The sequence below is a fragment of the Hyaena hyaena genome, unplaced genomic scaffold (assembly GCF_003009895.1).
Source record: "Hyaena hyaena isolate Hyena2069 unplaced genomic scaffold, ASM300989v1 scaffold_217, whole genome shotgun sequence".
Classification (NCBI taxonomy): domain Eukaryota; kingdom Metazoa; phylum Chordata; class Mammalia; order Carnivora; family Hyaenidae; genus Hyaena; species Hyaena hyaena.
In genome coordinates, this window is record NW_024080849.1 from 1,841,566 (window position 1) to 1,857,707 (window position 16,142).

The 16,142-nt window shown below is 44.5% G+C and overlaps 1 protein-coding gene across 3 annotated transcripts in view; it reads right to left on the reverse strand.

The window, feature by feature from the left end:
* The window catches only part of SLC22A15 (solute carrier family 22 member 15), an 87,977-nt gene that overhangs the window by 36,875 nt on the left and 34,960 nt on the right, over positions 1-16,142 (reverse strand). For 2 of the 3 annotated variants that reach the window (XM_039242759.1, XM_039242761.1), the window contains exons 3-5: positions 6,145-6,277; positions 5,310-5,474; positions 1,899-2,028 (exon numbers count right to left, since the gene is read on the reverse strand). In XM_039242759.1, coding sequence (XP_039098690.1) covers positions 1,899-2,028; positions 5,310-5,474; positions 6,145-6,277 — 428 coding nt within the window. The remainder of the gene's footprint in view (positions 1-1,898; positions 2,029-5,309; positions 5,475-6,144; positions 6,278-16,142) is intronic. The other variant, XM_039242760.1, reaches the window with a different exon arrangement.

A 16,142-nucleotide genomic window follows, 5' to 3' on the forward strand; every position in this document is an offset into this window, starting at 1 on the left:
AAATTTATTTATCTACCAATATTTACATGAATGCTCATTAATTCAAGGACTGTACTAGGCACCCATTTATCCCCCAAATTTATAAAACATGAACTGACAAAATATTGTTAGTTTCCCTTTCTAGTAAAACTATCTCAGTCCAACTCACATAACTGAATACATTTAATATTTTTCTTTTTTAAGTATAGGTAAACTGGGGCACTTGAATGGCTCAGTTGGTTGGGTGTCCAACTCCTGATTTTGGCTCAGGTTATGAACCCAGCATTGTGAGACTGAACCCCATGTAAATCTCCATGCTGAGTGTGATGCCTGCTTGAGAATCCCTCTCTCCCTCTGCCCGTCTCCCACTCTTCCTCTCTCTCTCAAAAAAGAAAGTATAGGTAAGCTATTTCTATTTTATCCTTTTTCTCAAGTTTATTTATTTTTAAGTAATCTTTTTGTGAAAAAAAATTTTACATGTTTTATTTATTTTTGAAAGAGAGAGCATGAGCAGGGGAGGGGCAGAGAGAGGGGGACAGAGGATCCAAAGTGGTCTCCATTCTGTCAGCACAGAGCCCAATATGGGGCTCAGACCCACAAACCATGAGATCATGACCTGACCCAAAGTCAGACACTCAACTGACTGAGCCACCGAGGTGCCCCTTAAGCAATCTTTACGCTCAACATGGGTCTAGAACCCATGACCCCGAGATCAAGAATTGTATACTCTTCTTACTGAGCCAGTCAGACGCCCACTGTTATATTCATTTTTGTGCTTAATTCTCTTATTTCAAAGAGAATATGGGAGCAGATTTCAGTTCAATCCTCACCGAGCCTCAGTTAGCAGAACTTGAAGAAAGAACTACTACATTCAAGATGTATCTGAAGGAAAATTCTACTGCAGTCATCCCTCATTTTATAGCACAGAAGTCGGTACCGCTGGCTGGAAAGTTTCATTTATCCCAAAGATTTTCAGGATTAAAATAAGAGGTCTGAAACCTCAGGAGACAGCCTTTCATAAGCACACCAAAACTTCCGGTGAGGTAAAACTAAAAACCTGAAGGTCTTAAATATCATTAAAATGATGAAATAATATTATTTCTTTGAGACTAAAGCTCAGAAGGTGGTATAGTATTTACGGGTGAAACTGGGTTTCTGGGCCCCAACAAGATGGTCGGCATATAACGTTAGTTTTACGGAGAACTCTGTAAAGGTCTCTTAAATATTTGTTTCATTGTTACTGGAATCTATTTAGGGAGAAATATTAACAAATAATATTATCGTATTCTACATTATATGATACATATTCTATAAGAAACAATATTAATAAAGTATTTGCTGTGGGGGAAAAGCACCAGTAAAAGAGCTCACCTCACCGTGTTTAGAGTGCCATGGTGTGGCACCGCAGCGAGTCGCCTGGAGCCCCTACCCTGGCCAGGGGATCACACTTTACTGCACTGAGCCGTCCACACTAAGGGCTTCTGCCGTACCTGCGAGTCCTCCCGCACCCACAGTTAGACGCCCGGAGATAACAGGCTCAGGATGTCGACCACCCACTACATATCTGATGTGGATGGTCTGTCTGCCTGGCGGTGACGTGCCTGAGTCACACATCTAGCACGTGCTCTGATCCAGCCTGAGGATCTTTACGCTTGGGGCAGTAGGTTAAAAAAGAAACTGGTACCCTGGGTCAACCACCCACAGGTCCAAATATGGTCTACGGGCTGGTGCCTTCACCCAAGGGACACCTGCATTCCGAATTAATTAAGCATCTCTCCTCCCAGTGCCTGCTGGATTTGGCTCTTCGCCAAAGTCAGTTCAGGCAAACTCCTGAAAGGGAATAGCATCGCTCATTGGCCCGCATCCTCTTATGCCCTCTGCTTCTTAAACTAAACCTCATAAGAGGAAAAAGTACTTACAAAGACAGAAGAAAGACCACCGTTCCCTGCAGGTTAACCAGCACGGCAAGGGTCCTCCAGGAGCGGATGAAGTATCCCAACAGGGCATACTGGGCGATGCCAACCGCGAAGAACAGGCCACCGATGGATCCTAATTCGGGGAAAAGATGCCTGTCACAGGAGGAAGCCCCATCCCTTGCCAACCCAAGTCACAAGCTGGTGCCTTCCTAGGGAGATGCCAATGGGAAGGAAAATCCTACCCAAATACTCAGTATCAAAGGATCAACGTGGAGGAGAGGCCAGCAAGTTAGTGGCAAAGGAGGAAGGACAAGGAGAAAAGTACAAGGCAGATTTTAAGGGTTTGTCCAAATGCTTTCTGCACTCAAGCCCGTCCTGACAATTGCCTGGCCTGTGATTGCAATCCTGGGACTTTGCCTTTTCACAAGGCTGTGCCTCAGATCCTTATTTTACATCACAGGCTACTCAGTTCTCCATATTGCCCTGCCCTACTTCATTTATTACCACCAGATATATGACATTTTCTATTTGTTTGTCTGTCTCCATGAAGCATGGATTTTTACCAGCATCCTGATCGAAAAACAACCACGGGATTGTTTAAAAAACTCCTATGTTTTTTGAAATAAATGCTGAGATAGGTAGTAAGCCCACTAGCTTTGCTCAGTATACTTGTGAATTTCTACCTGGGACACACCTTCCACAACTGCTACTATCACTATCAGTAGCAGTAAGAGCTACTACTTATTGTGTGTTAAGCCTTTTACACGCATTGTCCTATAAAGCAGGTGCCTTACGCCTATGCAAAGAGGAAACAGCACAGAGAGGTTGGGTGCCCAGGGCATGGAGCTGTGTGCATGGCTGGGACCCCACCCCCAGTTTGCCTGACGACAGAGCCTGTGTGCTGTCCCAATCCTCTCTCTCCACCCTTCAGGGGGAAAGCGGGCTTCCGTGGGCAAATCATGGCAACAGGATGCTGTTGATCTTGTGACAAGAGTTCTCTTCAACAATCCTATCAAAGAAATGCTGACTTGCGTTCTTGTCCACAGATCTTCATTTTCTAGCAATAATGACTTGTAGACTCTGTGCCCTGGTGAGGAAAGGGGGGGAAGAGGGGAGAGCCGAAGCGGCACCTTCAGCGTGTTCAGGACACGTGGCCAGCCAGCTACATAAGGAAGTGGGACGCTATGATTTCCCTGGAAACTTAAGATAATCAATAGCTATTACAGGTTCATTACGGTGCATCAGACAGCACCTGGCTTCCAAGAATAAGACTGTCTGTCATTGCTCAGAACAGCTCCGAGCGCTCGGTATCCACTGACAGCAACATGGGCGAAAGGAAGACAGCCCACACAATGGGACCATTTAGAGGGGCTGAGTTCAGACCCCAATTCTGCCGCTTGCTGTGGTGCACAAATCACTAAACGTCTCCCAGCCTCAGTTTCCTCATCAGTAAAACAGAAATCATAATACCTACCTCGAAGAGCAGTTGTTAACTTCAGACAAAATAATGCATGCTATACAAATGTCAGCTATGCTGTCCTGCTGTACACGTGCGTATAGCCCCTGACATCTATTAACTTTCCCCCGCCCCAAGCAAACCCATCTGGAAGCCACCTGTGGTGAGTATCTGCTACAAAATATTGTCTCCCTAGCACTGTATCTAATTCCAAGAATACTCCTTCCCCTTTCCGGAAAGCGGATCTCTCTTTACTCCATTTCCGTGGTTCAAGTGGGGGCTGCCCATCCTGGCCCCCACTGCAGCGACCTCTGCTGGGCTGGTGGAGCGCTTACACAGGATTATGTTTTAAGTCGTCTCTACACCCAACGTGGGGCTTGAACTCACAATCTCATGACCCAGAGTCTCATGCTCCACCGACTGAGCCAGCCCGGTGCCCCTTACCCAGGAGTTTAAATACTACACTTGATAGTAAATCCAGAGAGCTACGGGGTCCTATCCCTGAATGTACCAGAAGCTTCTCGGGTGGGGTGGTGGGGTAGGGGGGAGACAAGGAGCATCTGACTTCCTGGTTCCAGGCTTCTCTGAGGCCTGGCTCTTCAGAGGTTTGGTTATATTCTCCAAATAATTTCCCTTCAGACACATATGCTCCTCAGAGTTGAGTCTCCATCACTTACAATCAGCTAAGAGTTGGTATCAATTGGGTGTGATAGGTAAGAGGAAATGATTCAAAGGGGTCTAGTTCAATGGCCTTAAATGCTGTGATGACCATGCACAGAGGTGCTGGGAGATGGAGATTTGAGGTGAAAGAAAGTAATGTTTTTACTTGAGGGTCTCAGTGACACTCCTATTTAACGTCCAGCAAGATGCAGCACGTGTATGCCTGGAAATGACAACGGAGATAGGGCGTGGAGATGCAGATGTGGTTATTTGGTTAAAAAAAAAAAAGGTAATAAAAAAATACGAGCATTTCAAATCGCCACTTCTGCACATTGTAATTCTGGAGAACCACACTGGTGGTTTTAAAACTGCTGATGGGCCATTGGATATTTATCCTACTTTTCCCATTTCTTTTGTTTTAAATAATTCCCAAGCCTGCTATTTTTGCTCAGTTTGCACAAGTAAAAGCCAAATTTTGGCAGGTCTGACTTCATTTTTGTAAAGGGTACCAGCGATCCACCCAGTTTTCGAGCAAAGCCACGAGGTCCCCCGATTCCTCTTTTCTCCCCACTCCGATCCTTCAGCAAGTCACTGTGCCCCCCAAATCCAGCTCAAACGGATCTCTTCCCTGCTCCTCTCCCTGTACCTGTCTAAGCCTGTTCCACGTTTCACGGGCCAACCACAACCACCTCCCAAATGACCCCGCAATTTCCCCTCTTGTCCCTCCATAGTCTGTTCCCCCACCTCTGCCAGGGTCGGCTTTCTGTATCCATTCTGATCCTATCACTCTGCTACTTCACTCACCCACTGACTTCTCACTGCACTTTGAACAGAAACAAATTTCTCATTTGGCCTAGCACGGGCCTTCTGTAATCTGGTCCCTCTGATGTGTCCCTCCCTGACCCATGAGAGAAGTATTTAATAAATACAGTAAGAAGGCACTGGGAGAGAGTGTCTAGGATTTCCTAGGTTTGCCATATTTTTCAGTTTAAGGTGAAAGCAGTTAATGCCCTTTTGAGGAAACAGACGCTCTCGGAATAATCTGGAGACAATCTGTGAGGATGTGAGGGAAGTTCCCCATCTATGAGGCAGACCCCAGGGGAGACTTTCTACAGAGGACTACGAATAAAATGACTCATTCAAGGTCACACAGAACAAACTGTGGAACGCAGATCTAATGGTTAGATAGACAGTCTCAAGTCCAAGTGCATTTTTGGACTCTGGGGCTAAACTGGTTCCCAATGGGGTTTTCTGGGGCCAATCGCCATCCCCCTTATCTGCGCGGAGTGAGGCAGTACCTGCGAGTGCCCAGTAGGCAGTGCCCACACATTCGTTCAGCAGGACAAAGGCCACCAGGGACATGCCTCCGTTCATCACACCCACCAGGAAGCGGGTTATTGCAAAGAACTCGTAGGAGGGGGAAAACCCATTGGCAATAGCAAATAAGATGTCAAGAGCAAAACCTAGAATAAGAGGGATAGTCATCAATAATCCAGACAGAAAACAGCATTTGATCAAAGTAACAAATGATACTCGTTACATTTGTAAAGATACATCTTTGTAAACTTAAATTTTCTGAGCTGTGTTTGTTTAAAAAAAAAAAAAAAAACATGTTCTCTTGAAAACTATAAAGAACAACTGAGGTTTTTCTTCCTTCGTTACAAGCTGATATCTGTCGATCATGCGCTGTTCACAGTTCTTCACATTACTGTTGGGAATGGAAAACTCCCAGCCCATCCTCAGCTTGTCAGGAGAACTACAGAGTCTTACAGAACATATTTGACATGAACCAACATGCAAGATGTAAGGAAATGGATCCAGTACCCTGGCTCCATCTCTGATCTCCTTAGAACCACGGTATAAATTGGCATCCCTGAGGTGCAGAAAGTACCATCATCTCTGAAAAGCTTACATGCAAACACGTGGCCTTCCTCAGCTACGCTGCTGGTTTAAAATGCTTTGCTAGCACCAACTCTGGCTGCAGTGTGGCCTCTTGCCTGTGTAATAAAAATCAGTTCTGTATCCAGGGGCAACTCTCTGAGAACCTTAAGGAAATAGTCCCCTAATTATCTCCCTTAGAACCTTAGGGAAATAAGTCCTCGTATTCAGTGCATGAGCACTCTCGTGGCTCACCTGTGAGATAGACTTTTTTCCTTCCGAAGCGATCGGACAGCTGACCGAAAGAGATGACTCCCACAAACACCCCACTGAAGAAGAAAGAGCTTGCTGCACTGACTTTGTAGGATCGGTTGGCAATTAAAAACCACTAGAGGAAGAAAAAAACAAAAGGGACATTTAGAGCACAGAAAAGATGGATGGGCTGAGTTGACTGTTAAAAAAACAAACAGATGTACAACCAAAACATATACACTGGAAATTCTCTACTGCAATACCCATTACTGACCAGAATTTGGTAGGTCATTACCCTGGATAATATCCAAGGAGATTTTGTCTTCAGAAGCACTAGACTTCATCATCGTAATGTGCTCCCACCATACACTACGCACATTTTGTTACAGCACTGAATACAGTATATAATAGCTATTTTTATATATGCATTTGGTGACTATGTCCCTCTTCCTAAACTCTTATATTTTTTTAAGCTTACTTATTTATTTTGAGAAAACATGCACATGGGGGAGGGGCAGAGAGAGAGGGATAGAGAGAATCTCAGGCTGTCAGCATGGAACCTGATGTGGGGCTAAAACTCACGAATTGTAGAGCATAACCTGAGCTGAAATCAGGAGTCAGATGCTTAACCTACTGAGCCACCCAGGCGCCCCTAAGTCCTTGTATTCTTGAGAGAAGGAGCTATGACCCACTCATTTCCATTTCTCTGATACCTAACATACAACATGACATATATGAGGCAATCAATGACCAGTCCCTTTCTCTAAGAAGTTAATAGGTTTTAAGTCCCTCGAGTACTTTTCAAAAAAAAATAGTTAATAATAGAAATACCATGTGATCCAGTAAATCCACTTTTGGACATATACACAGAAGACCTGAAAGCAGGAATTCAAACAGATATTTGAACCTTAATGTTCACAACAGCACTATTCACAAAAGCCAAATGAATGGATAACCAAAATGTGGTAGATACATAAAACAAAATATTAAAAATTTTTTTAATTTTTTTGAGAGACAGAGAGATAGAGCATGAGTGGGAGAGGGACAGAGAGAGAGGGAGACATAGAATCTGAAGCAGGCTCCACGCTCTGAGCTGTCAGCACAGAGCCCAACGCAGGGCACAAATACATTGACTGTGAGATCATCACCTGAGCTGAAGTCGGACGCTTAACTGACTGAGCCGCCCAGGTGCCCCCCCCATACAATAGAATATTATGCAGCCTTAAAAAGGAAGGAGGTTTTGACAAGCTACAACAGAGATGAAACTTAACCTTATGCTAAGTAAGTAGATAAAAGACAAATATTGTAAGAACTTATTTATGACTGTAATATTGTGATTTATAGTAAAAACATATACTTGGTCTTCCTCCCCTGCTCCTGCCACACAGTTCCTAAAACCCTCGTAATTTCCTACAGAAATCTTTAGTAATGTTTAGTTTTGTTCCCCGTTCCTGAAATAATTTCAGAGCAACAAAGGAGACGTGGGTGTCCTCTGTTATTTTAACAGCCTCTTTCAACCACATCTCAGTTTATTTACTAAGGTCACTTTTGGAAAGCTCCTTAGATGAGGGCTGGTCACCAAGGGAACCCTCCCTACCCCCCACCCCTGCCTCAGGGGAGGCTGTGAGGGACCGCAAGTTGAGCCAATTGCCAACGGCCAATTATTTGATCAGTTTCGCCGGTATCATGACACCTCCCTAAAATCCCAAAGGGACAGGCGTTCAGCTGGTGAACTCGTGCAGGTGTGGGCACAGTGGTGCCCTGAGAGGGCACGGAAACCCGCGCCCCTCCCACACGCCTCGTCCTGTGCCTCTCTTCCATCAGGCTGTTCCCTGAGTTCTATCCTTTGCAACAAACCCGCAGTCTAGTAAGATGTTTTCCTGAGTCCCGTGAGCTGCTCTGGCAAGTTCATCTATCCTGAGGAGGACACCGCAGCACCCTCTGATTTCTGGTGGATCAGAAACACAGGAAACACTGCAGACTTGCATCCAGCGTCTGAAGGTGGTGGCAGCGTGCACCTTGTGCCATCAGTGGGAATCAGTGGGACGGAGCCCTGAAAGCCATGGGATGCGATGCTACCTCCAGGTGGATGGTGTTGGAAGTGAGTCGCGCTGTAGGACACCCAGCGGGTGTGGCCGAGCTGTGTGATGTGGGGACCTGCCTCATCTGCCCCCACAAACCCTCTCTCATGAGTCTGGTGGCCAGAAGGGTCAGAAGTGAAGCAGTAGATGGTAAAGGAGGCATAGGAGGAAAGTTTATCCTTTACCTGGAGTAGTCAAAGCCAAGGACGGAAAGTAGAATAGGATTACAGGGGGCGGGGTGGGGGAATTGGGGAGTTACTATTTAATGAGAACAGAGTTTCAGTCTGGGAGGATAAAAAAGTTCTAGAGACGGACAGCGGTGACAGTTGCATGGCATGCATATACTTAATGCCACTGTACCCTTACAATGGCTGAAATGTTACATTTTATGTTAGGAATATTTTACCTCAATTAAAAAAAATCCCTTGAGAACGTAAACTGGTACAGCCCCTCTGGAAAACAGTGTGGAGTTTCCTCAAAAAGTTAACAATAGAACTCCCCTATGACCCAGCAATAGCACTGCTAGGAATTCACCCAAGGAATACAGAAATGCTGATGCATAGGAGCACATGTACCCCAATGTTCATAGCAGCACTCTCAACAATAGCCAAAACATGGAAAGAGCCTAAGTGTCCATCAACGGACAAATGGATCAAGAAGATGTGGTTTATCTATACCATGGAATACTACATGGCAATGAGAAAGAATGAAATGTGGCCATGTGTAGCAACACGGATGGACCTTGAGGGTGTTATGCTGAGCGAAATAAGTCAGGCAGAAAAGGACAAATATCATATGTCTGCACATATAGGAGGATTAGGAGGAACTTAACGGAGGACCATGGGGGAGAAGAAGGGGAGAAATGGTGGGGGAAAGGGAGAGAGGCAAACTTTGAGAGACTCTTGAATGCTGAGAACAAACTGAGGACTGATGGGTGTGTGTGGTGGGGGAGATGGGCATGGTGGAGGGCATGTGTGGGGATGAGCATGAGGTGTAAGGAAACCAACTTGACAATAAACTATTTGTAAAAAATAAATAAATAAATAAAAATTTTTTAAAATGAATGAATAAATATAATTACAATCCTCAAAAAAAAACAAAAACCCTTGAGTACTATAATCTTCTAGTTTAGGGAAACTTGTGAACTTAATTAAAGAGAAAGAAATCACCTCCTGCTTAAAACGCTATTATCTGAAACCCTCACTGATGGTGTGTTATGGCGATCTTTGGTTACAAAGGTAGAAGTGGACCTGAATCACAGAGACAGAGAACCAGGAAATGCCAGCCCCTTCTTCTGAAGTCCAGGAAGACAGGCTCAGGAAGAGCCCCAACACGCATGCAAGGAGGCGCACCCCCCCTCCCCCCGCCGTCCCTTCGGGTCTTTGACCTCCCTTCCCATGCTCCGACAAGCAGTCATCAAGGTTCAAAGCACATCTGAGCTTTTTCTCTCTTGTGTTTCCTATAGGACTGCGACGGTGAGGTTCTTGACCACACAGCTTCTGGACGTCTCTGTGCAGCAACAATAACAAAATTCACAGCAATAATGACAATAATATTCACTGGAAAATAAACAAAGATAACGGCTCCTCACTACTGCTGGCTTGACTTCTGGATTCCCCAGTTCCCCCAAACCATCCTTTACAAGGTTAGTGAACTGGTTTTACCAGCCCCTCATGGATGAGAGATCATAGACTAGGGTGTCGCTGCTATTGGAAATAGTAATCAGGAATTGCTGCTCCTGGTGACAGTCATGGTTCGAATACAAGGGATGGAAGCAATGAGACAAACATTTGAGATGTATTCTAGACAGGCTTTCGTTTGGGCAGTCAATAAATACTTGATTAGTTTCTACTGAAGGCTGACAACTACATTAAACACTGGAACACAGATGTGAATAAGCTGGATGTGGCCTCTTCCCTCACAGATGGTCAGTGCCAGCAGAATAAGCACATAGGGATAGACTGGGAGGGCACCTCTCCAAATAGGGTAATCAGGGAAGGCTTCTCTGGGGAGGTGATGTCTGGACCAGAAGTGACCACTCTGAAAAGCTATTTGGGGAACATGAGAAGAAGGGCCCCCACCCTAAGGTGAAGGCCCACCAGTGCACCCCCAGCAGGGTGCCATGATGAGACCAGACAGGTGCGCAGGTGTCAGATCACACAGGGTCCTGGGCCACGGGAAGGAGCTGAGGTATTACTCCAGGGCAAAGGGAAGGTGTTGGATTACTGGAATTATGTTTCTAAAGATCACTCTGACCATTCTTGGAGAGCGCATTACAGCACAGAGAAGTGGGGGCGGGGAGGCTCGTGCACTAGCTCAGGAGACCATGGAGGCTTGCATGAGGGTAGAAGCAATGGTGATGGAGAATGACGAGGACTTGCGATGCATTCCGAAGGCGGAAGTGGCAGGCTTTGCTGATGAATGACACAGGGTGGGGGACAGAGAATCAAGGGTTTCAACTAAGTCGTTGACTTTGGCCACTCACTAGATGACCTTTATTGAGGCGGAGAAGGTGGCAAGTGGGGACCAGGTATGTGATAGGAAAGAAAGAGCTCTGTTTGGACTTGCTAAGGTTGAGGTGCCTATAAAACATCCTAGTGGCAATGCCAAGCAGAAGTCTGGACACGGGTCTGGAGCTCCAGGGAGAGGGAAGAGGCTCAGGGCTGGAGTCCAGGACACCCCCATGTTCAGAGGCAGAGTACAGAATGCCCATTAGAGCAAACTCACAAGTAGGACTCAGAGGCACAGCAGGAAAACAGGGAGGAGCATGGTGTCACAAACACCACGAGAAGAAATCTGATTCGGGGAGGGGGGAGCAGCCAGGCGGGTGGATTCTGCTTTAGAGGTCAGGTAAGATACGGAGACACGCAGTTATATTTAGAAACAAGCAGACACTTCAAAATAGCAATTTCAGTGAAGTGTGAACAGAAGCCTGATTGGAGGAGGATGAGGAGTTGCTGGCAGCAGTGCTATACAAAATGGTTTCTGGAAGTTTTGCTGTGAAGAGGAACCAAGAAATGGGACAGTGTGGGGATGGGTATGTGGGACAGGTTACAGGCTGGTGTGCATGCTGATGAGAGAGAGCGACTGAGGAAGGTGGGATGTGGACTCAGAGCAGGCAATGGAGAGGCCCCTGGCCAATTGCTTCATTTCTTTTTCACTGAAATATCAAGTAAGGTCACTGGTTGGAGGGAAGTAGAAGGGGGGGGGCATTTCAAGTTTCAGGAGGACTATGACGGACTCCTCTGAGGAACGGGATGTGACCCATTCAAAGGAAATATTGCAGGACTGCCATGGCACGGTGACTATACAGTTGGGCTTCATAGTTACCGATTTTGTGAGGAGGATTGGGAGTTAAGCTTACACAGAGTTGGGGACTTCTCTGGAAAATTACAAAGAGAGAGGGGTGCCAGGGCACTGTGGGGATTTATGAAAGAGTAATTAGTATAATAATGGAATCTATGCCATTTAAAGAGAAAAGCAGACATAGGGGGATTGTGGATAGAGAAATGAATGTCATCATCAGAAAAATCCCCTACATCAACTTCCCTGTACTTCCCATTCTTGCCCTGACTGAAGCTTGGTGGTCCCCTGTGGAAATCACTCAGTGAACTGGATCCCTTTCAACTGGAGCCTGCTTTTCCTTTTGCACCCATGGACCTGAAAGCCTGGGGTGGGAGAAGATAATGAAATTTCAAAATTGTCAACTCACCGGAAGATCACGTTACCAGATGACATAATCCACTACCCTTCTAGAGCTGATAGAGACGCTAGCTTGTTTTGAGCAACAGCCACTCTTCCTCCATTCCATAGTAATAGCGTGTTTACTGGGCATATGGCTAGCCAGATTGAAGACTAATGCCCCAATCTCTCTCACAATTAGATGTGACACATTATCAAGTTCTGCACAATGAATGCAAACAGTTGCACCATGTGGCAACTTCCAGGACTTTGTCTTAAGAGACAGCTGATTTACCCTTTGCCCCTTCTTCCTTTCTATCCCACTGCTTGGAATGTCCATGTGAAAGCTGGGACTCTATCCAAGGCCATGATGAAGAGGGCCACAAATTAATAATGGTGCAGTCAAAAGCTGAAGGAGCCTAGGTCCCTGAGAACACTAGGGTAGGGCTCAGGCATTGGCATATTTTTTAAATTCTCCAGATGATTCTCCTAGGTTAAGAACCCCCATCCTAGACCTAGTCATCCTCAATAGCTGTATCACCTCTAAAATCTTGACTTTGAACATCCTACTTACTCTCCTTCCACCTCTTTCTCTTCCAACTCACTTCCCCAGTACCCTGCTTCAAACCTTCTTGAAGCTCTTCAAGGTGCCAGTCACCACACTCTACAGTAAGAATGGCCTGAGTCAGCAAAAGAGATTCAATCATGGTAAGAAGCTCTGATTTAAGGATCTGTAAAGGGTAAAATATACTGTAAAGTTTCACATGAAAGAGATTATAAGAGTTCTGGAAGCTGAAGGAGAAATTCTAATTTGTAAAAAAATTATTTTGGATTACAGGTAGTTCCGCTGTAGAACTTTCAATTCATGAGGAATATCTATAGTGACATTTTTCTAGGTTGAAAAATAAATCCAATATTAGATACCCTGTTGGCCTAGAAAAGAGAGGACTGTATTTGTCACAGGGATATCCCATCTCCTACAATGGCCAATAAACAAGGCCTTGTTGTATTAATTTGTAATACCTTGAAGTTCAAACAACTTTTTATATTTTTAGCATTGTTGGTATTTGCTTTGGTGTTTTCATGCCTTTAAAATGTGGCCTGCACCTTTAGTCTTGACTATCCTGCACCTTGATTTTTGCTAGTCTGTTTATATGGTCAAGATGTTCAAGCTCATACTGATCTGTTTTATGCCTAATTAAGAAGGGGCTAATGTGCCTTCTCAATAATCAACTGGTCTGTTGATCACATCTATAGAACTCCAATCCACCAAAAAGGCCATAATGACCATCCTTCCAAAGACTGGAGAGCTGTCGGCTTGGATGGCAGTTATAAGAAGTAGCAGCCCACAAGACGTTTGACCAGCAAATTCCAAATTCTGATTCTCAGTTCCATGTGTGAACGTCATGTCAATGCTGGTTGGGGTAATGCACTTCCTTATTTCTCCTGTAATATGTTCAGGAATGGATGGAAAAATCTAAAGGCATTGTCAAATTTTTAAAAAGGCAAATTAGGGGGCACCGGGGTGGCTCAGTCAGTTGAGTATCCAACCCTTGGTTTTGGCTCAGAACATGATCTCATGGTTTGTGGGAGCAAAGCCACACACTGGGCTCTGTGCTCACAGTATAGAGCCTTCTTGGGATTTTCTCTCTCTCTCTCTCTCTGCCCTCCCCTGCTTGTGCTCTCTCTGAGAGAGAAACAGAGCTGAAACCCAGGAAAACTCCCTGACAGATCTAGGTAAACTGGGCACAACTGCTTTAGAAATCAATTCTAAATCGATTCAAGGACTTAGAACAATGTGTTTACATCCAGCTTTCTATATGCACCATCTCCCAACTTGTAAACACATTGTTTCCAACTTGTAAAACTTTTCAAATATACTTTATATATTTATCACATACCTACTATGTGATCTAAAGAGCTCTGTTTTGTCAAAGCTCACACAAGACACTGTAGGACAGGGATCCTTACAGTATTTGAGAAGAGGTACTGATGTAACATCTTGGGAAGAGGTCACTCACCAGACTTGACTCAACTGCTGGCACATTTTCTCATCCCTTTGGCCAATACTTAAACCAAGGTAAAATCCAAACCAGGATATCACCAGGACATTCGAAACTAACCTATAATAAACCTAAATATGACAACCATTATAGTCTCACAAAGTGTGTTTCTATCAGGCAAAAATTCATAACTATATAAGTCGCTCAAATCCTTAACTGGCTAGAGAGTATTGAAGGGGCGACAAGCCACATTCCAAAGCTAGAATGTTCTTTTTCATACAATACATTTCAAACTGACAAATCACTTGCAAGTTGAAAACGCTGGAAATCTTTTCCCATACATTAACAGACACGGAAGACTATAAAGACAAAATATTTTCAGTCCTTCAGGATGACCTAGATAAACCTATTTCCGTCTTACAACCAACATCTGTATTTTTGTTCATATGCTTACCCAAATCATTGAGTTCATAAGCTGGGCATTTATTATGTTGTATTCTCAAAAAGGACTCGAGGGGGCTAGCACTAAAAATGTGGGCGAAATCAGTCACTCGTCTAAAGAAAGTAGACCTGGGGGAAAATCAGACACTGGCAGCAGATGCCTCAAACGTAAAAGGTGAAAGGAATGTAAATATGGCGAATACTGGTGTGGGACAGAGCCGGATGCCATGCAGAGCCATCCAAGTCTTCAGGATAGAAATGAGGCAGGCAAGCAGAAGTGAAGAGTGTTGACTATTGACTGGATAGCAGGGAAGAATCAGGAGGTTTTTTTAATATCTGGATTCTTACTGCTTAGAGACTCAGAATAAGATGTCACCTCCCGTAAAGGGATAAGGTATCACACGTGTCAAGGAAGGGTGTTCTAGCTGTAACACAGAGATTGCAATAGACCCATTAAAACTCATTACGGTGATCTCAGCCAGCCAAGACGGGGTGGGGGCCTCAGAGAAGAGAATGGATTCAAGATGGAAATAGAGATTTGAGTGGAGCCATTGGTACCAAAAGATCAATCACAGAGTGAGCAAAGCTTGAAGGTGAATTTTTAAAAATTTTTTATTTTACATAGTGGGGAGGGGGAAAGGAAGAGGGAGAGAGAGAATCCAAAGCAGGCTCCATGCTTAGAGTGGAGCCTGACATGGGGCTTAAACTCACGAACTGTGAGATCATGGCCCGAGCCGAAATCAAGAGCCAGCCACTCAACCCACTGAGCCACCCAGGTGTGCCTAGAGAGAAGAGAAGTTTTAAAGGAAGTAACAAAATGTATCTTTAGCATCTCCCTTGAAGTCATCAGACCTTAAGCTCTATGGAAACGTCACAAGTCAATTCAGTCATTTTTCTGACATGGTAGAAATAGAATAATCTAAAAAAAAAAATTATTGCTTCAAAATGGACTGCATGCTTATACAATCCTAAAAGCAAAATTAATGTCCAAGTAATGATAAATACATATCAAAGATATATCACATGGAAAAGTGCAGCACCTGATAGCCAGATAATTAATAACCAACCAACTTTTGCATCATATTCTCCGCTAATCCCAACAACCACCTTTTAGGATTAAGTATTTATTATTATTATTATTCCCATTTGATAGATGACACAGCTGCAGCTCAGACATGATCACAAGAGATGAAGCCATGGGGCCTGCACTTGATACTGACGTTGGTCTCAAAACCTCCTTGAGTACTGTGTGCTCGAATTAGTTAAGTCTGAGAATTATGGAGCTCACCAGTGGTATAACACTATATTTAAGTGTGTTAAATCCCAAGCACAGAAATTACCATATACCAGGGGAAAGGTCTCATGTCACACATGAAGTTAAGGTCACATGGTCTATGTGTGTGGGGGACTTGAGAGTGAGAACAGAGTAACATACTTAAAAATCAACTTCCAGGGTCGCCTGGGTGGCTTAGTCAGTTAAGCATCTGACTTTGGCTCAGGTCATGGTCTCAAGGCTTGTGAGTTTGAGCCCCATATTGAGCTCACTGCCGTCAGTGCAGAACCTGCTTTGGATCTTCTGTCCTCCTCTCTCTGCCCTTACCCCGCTTGGGCTCTCTCTCAAAAATAAATAAATCTTAAAAAAAAATCAACTTGCAAAGTCTTTTTGAGGGCGGGAGGTGGAGGGATTTATCTCATTCCATGGAGGATGTTTTAAATACAAATGCTTAAAGTTTCTATATATTTTTAAAATATTTTACAGTTTTAAAGTAGTCTTTACATCCCACGTGGGGGATGA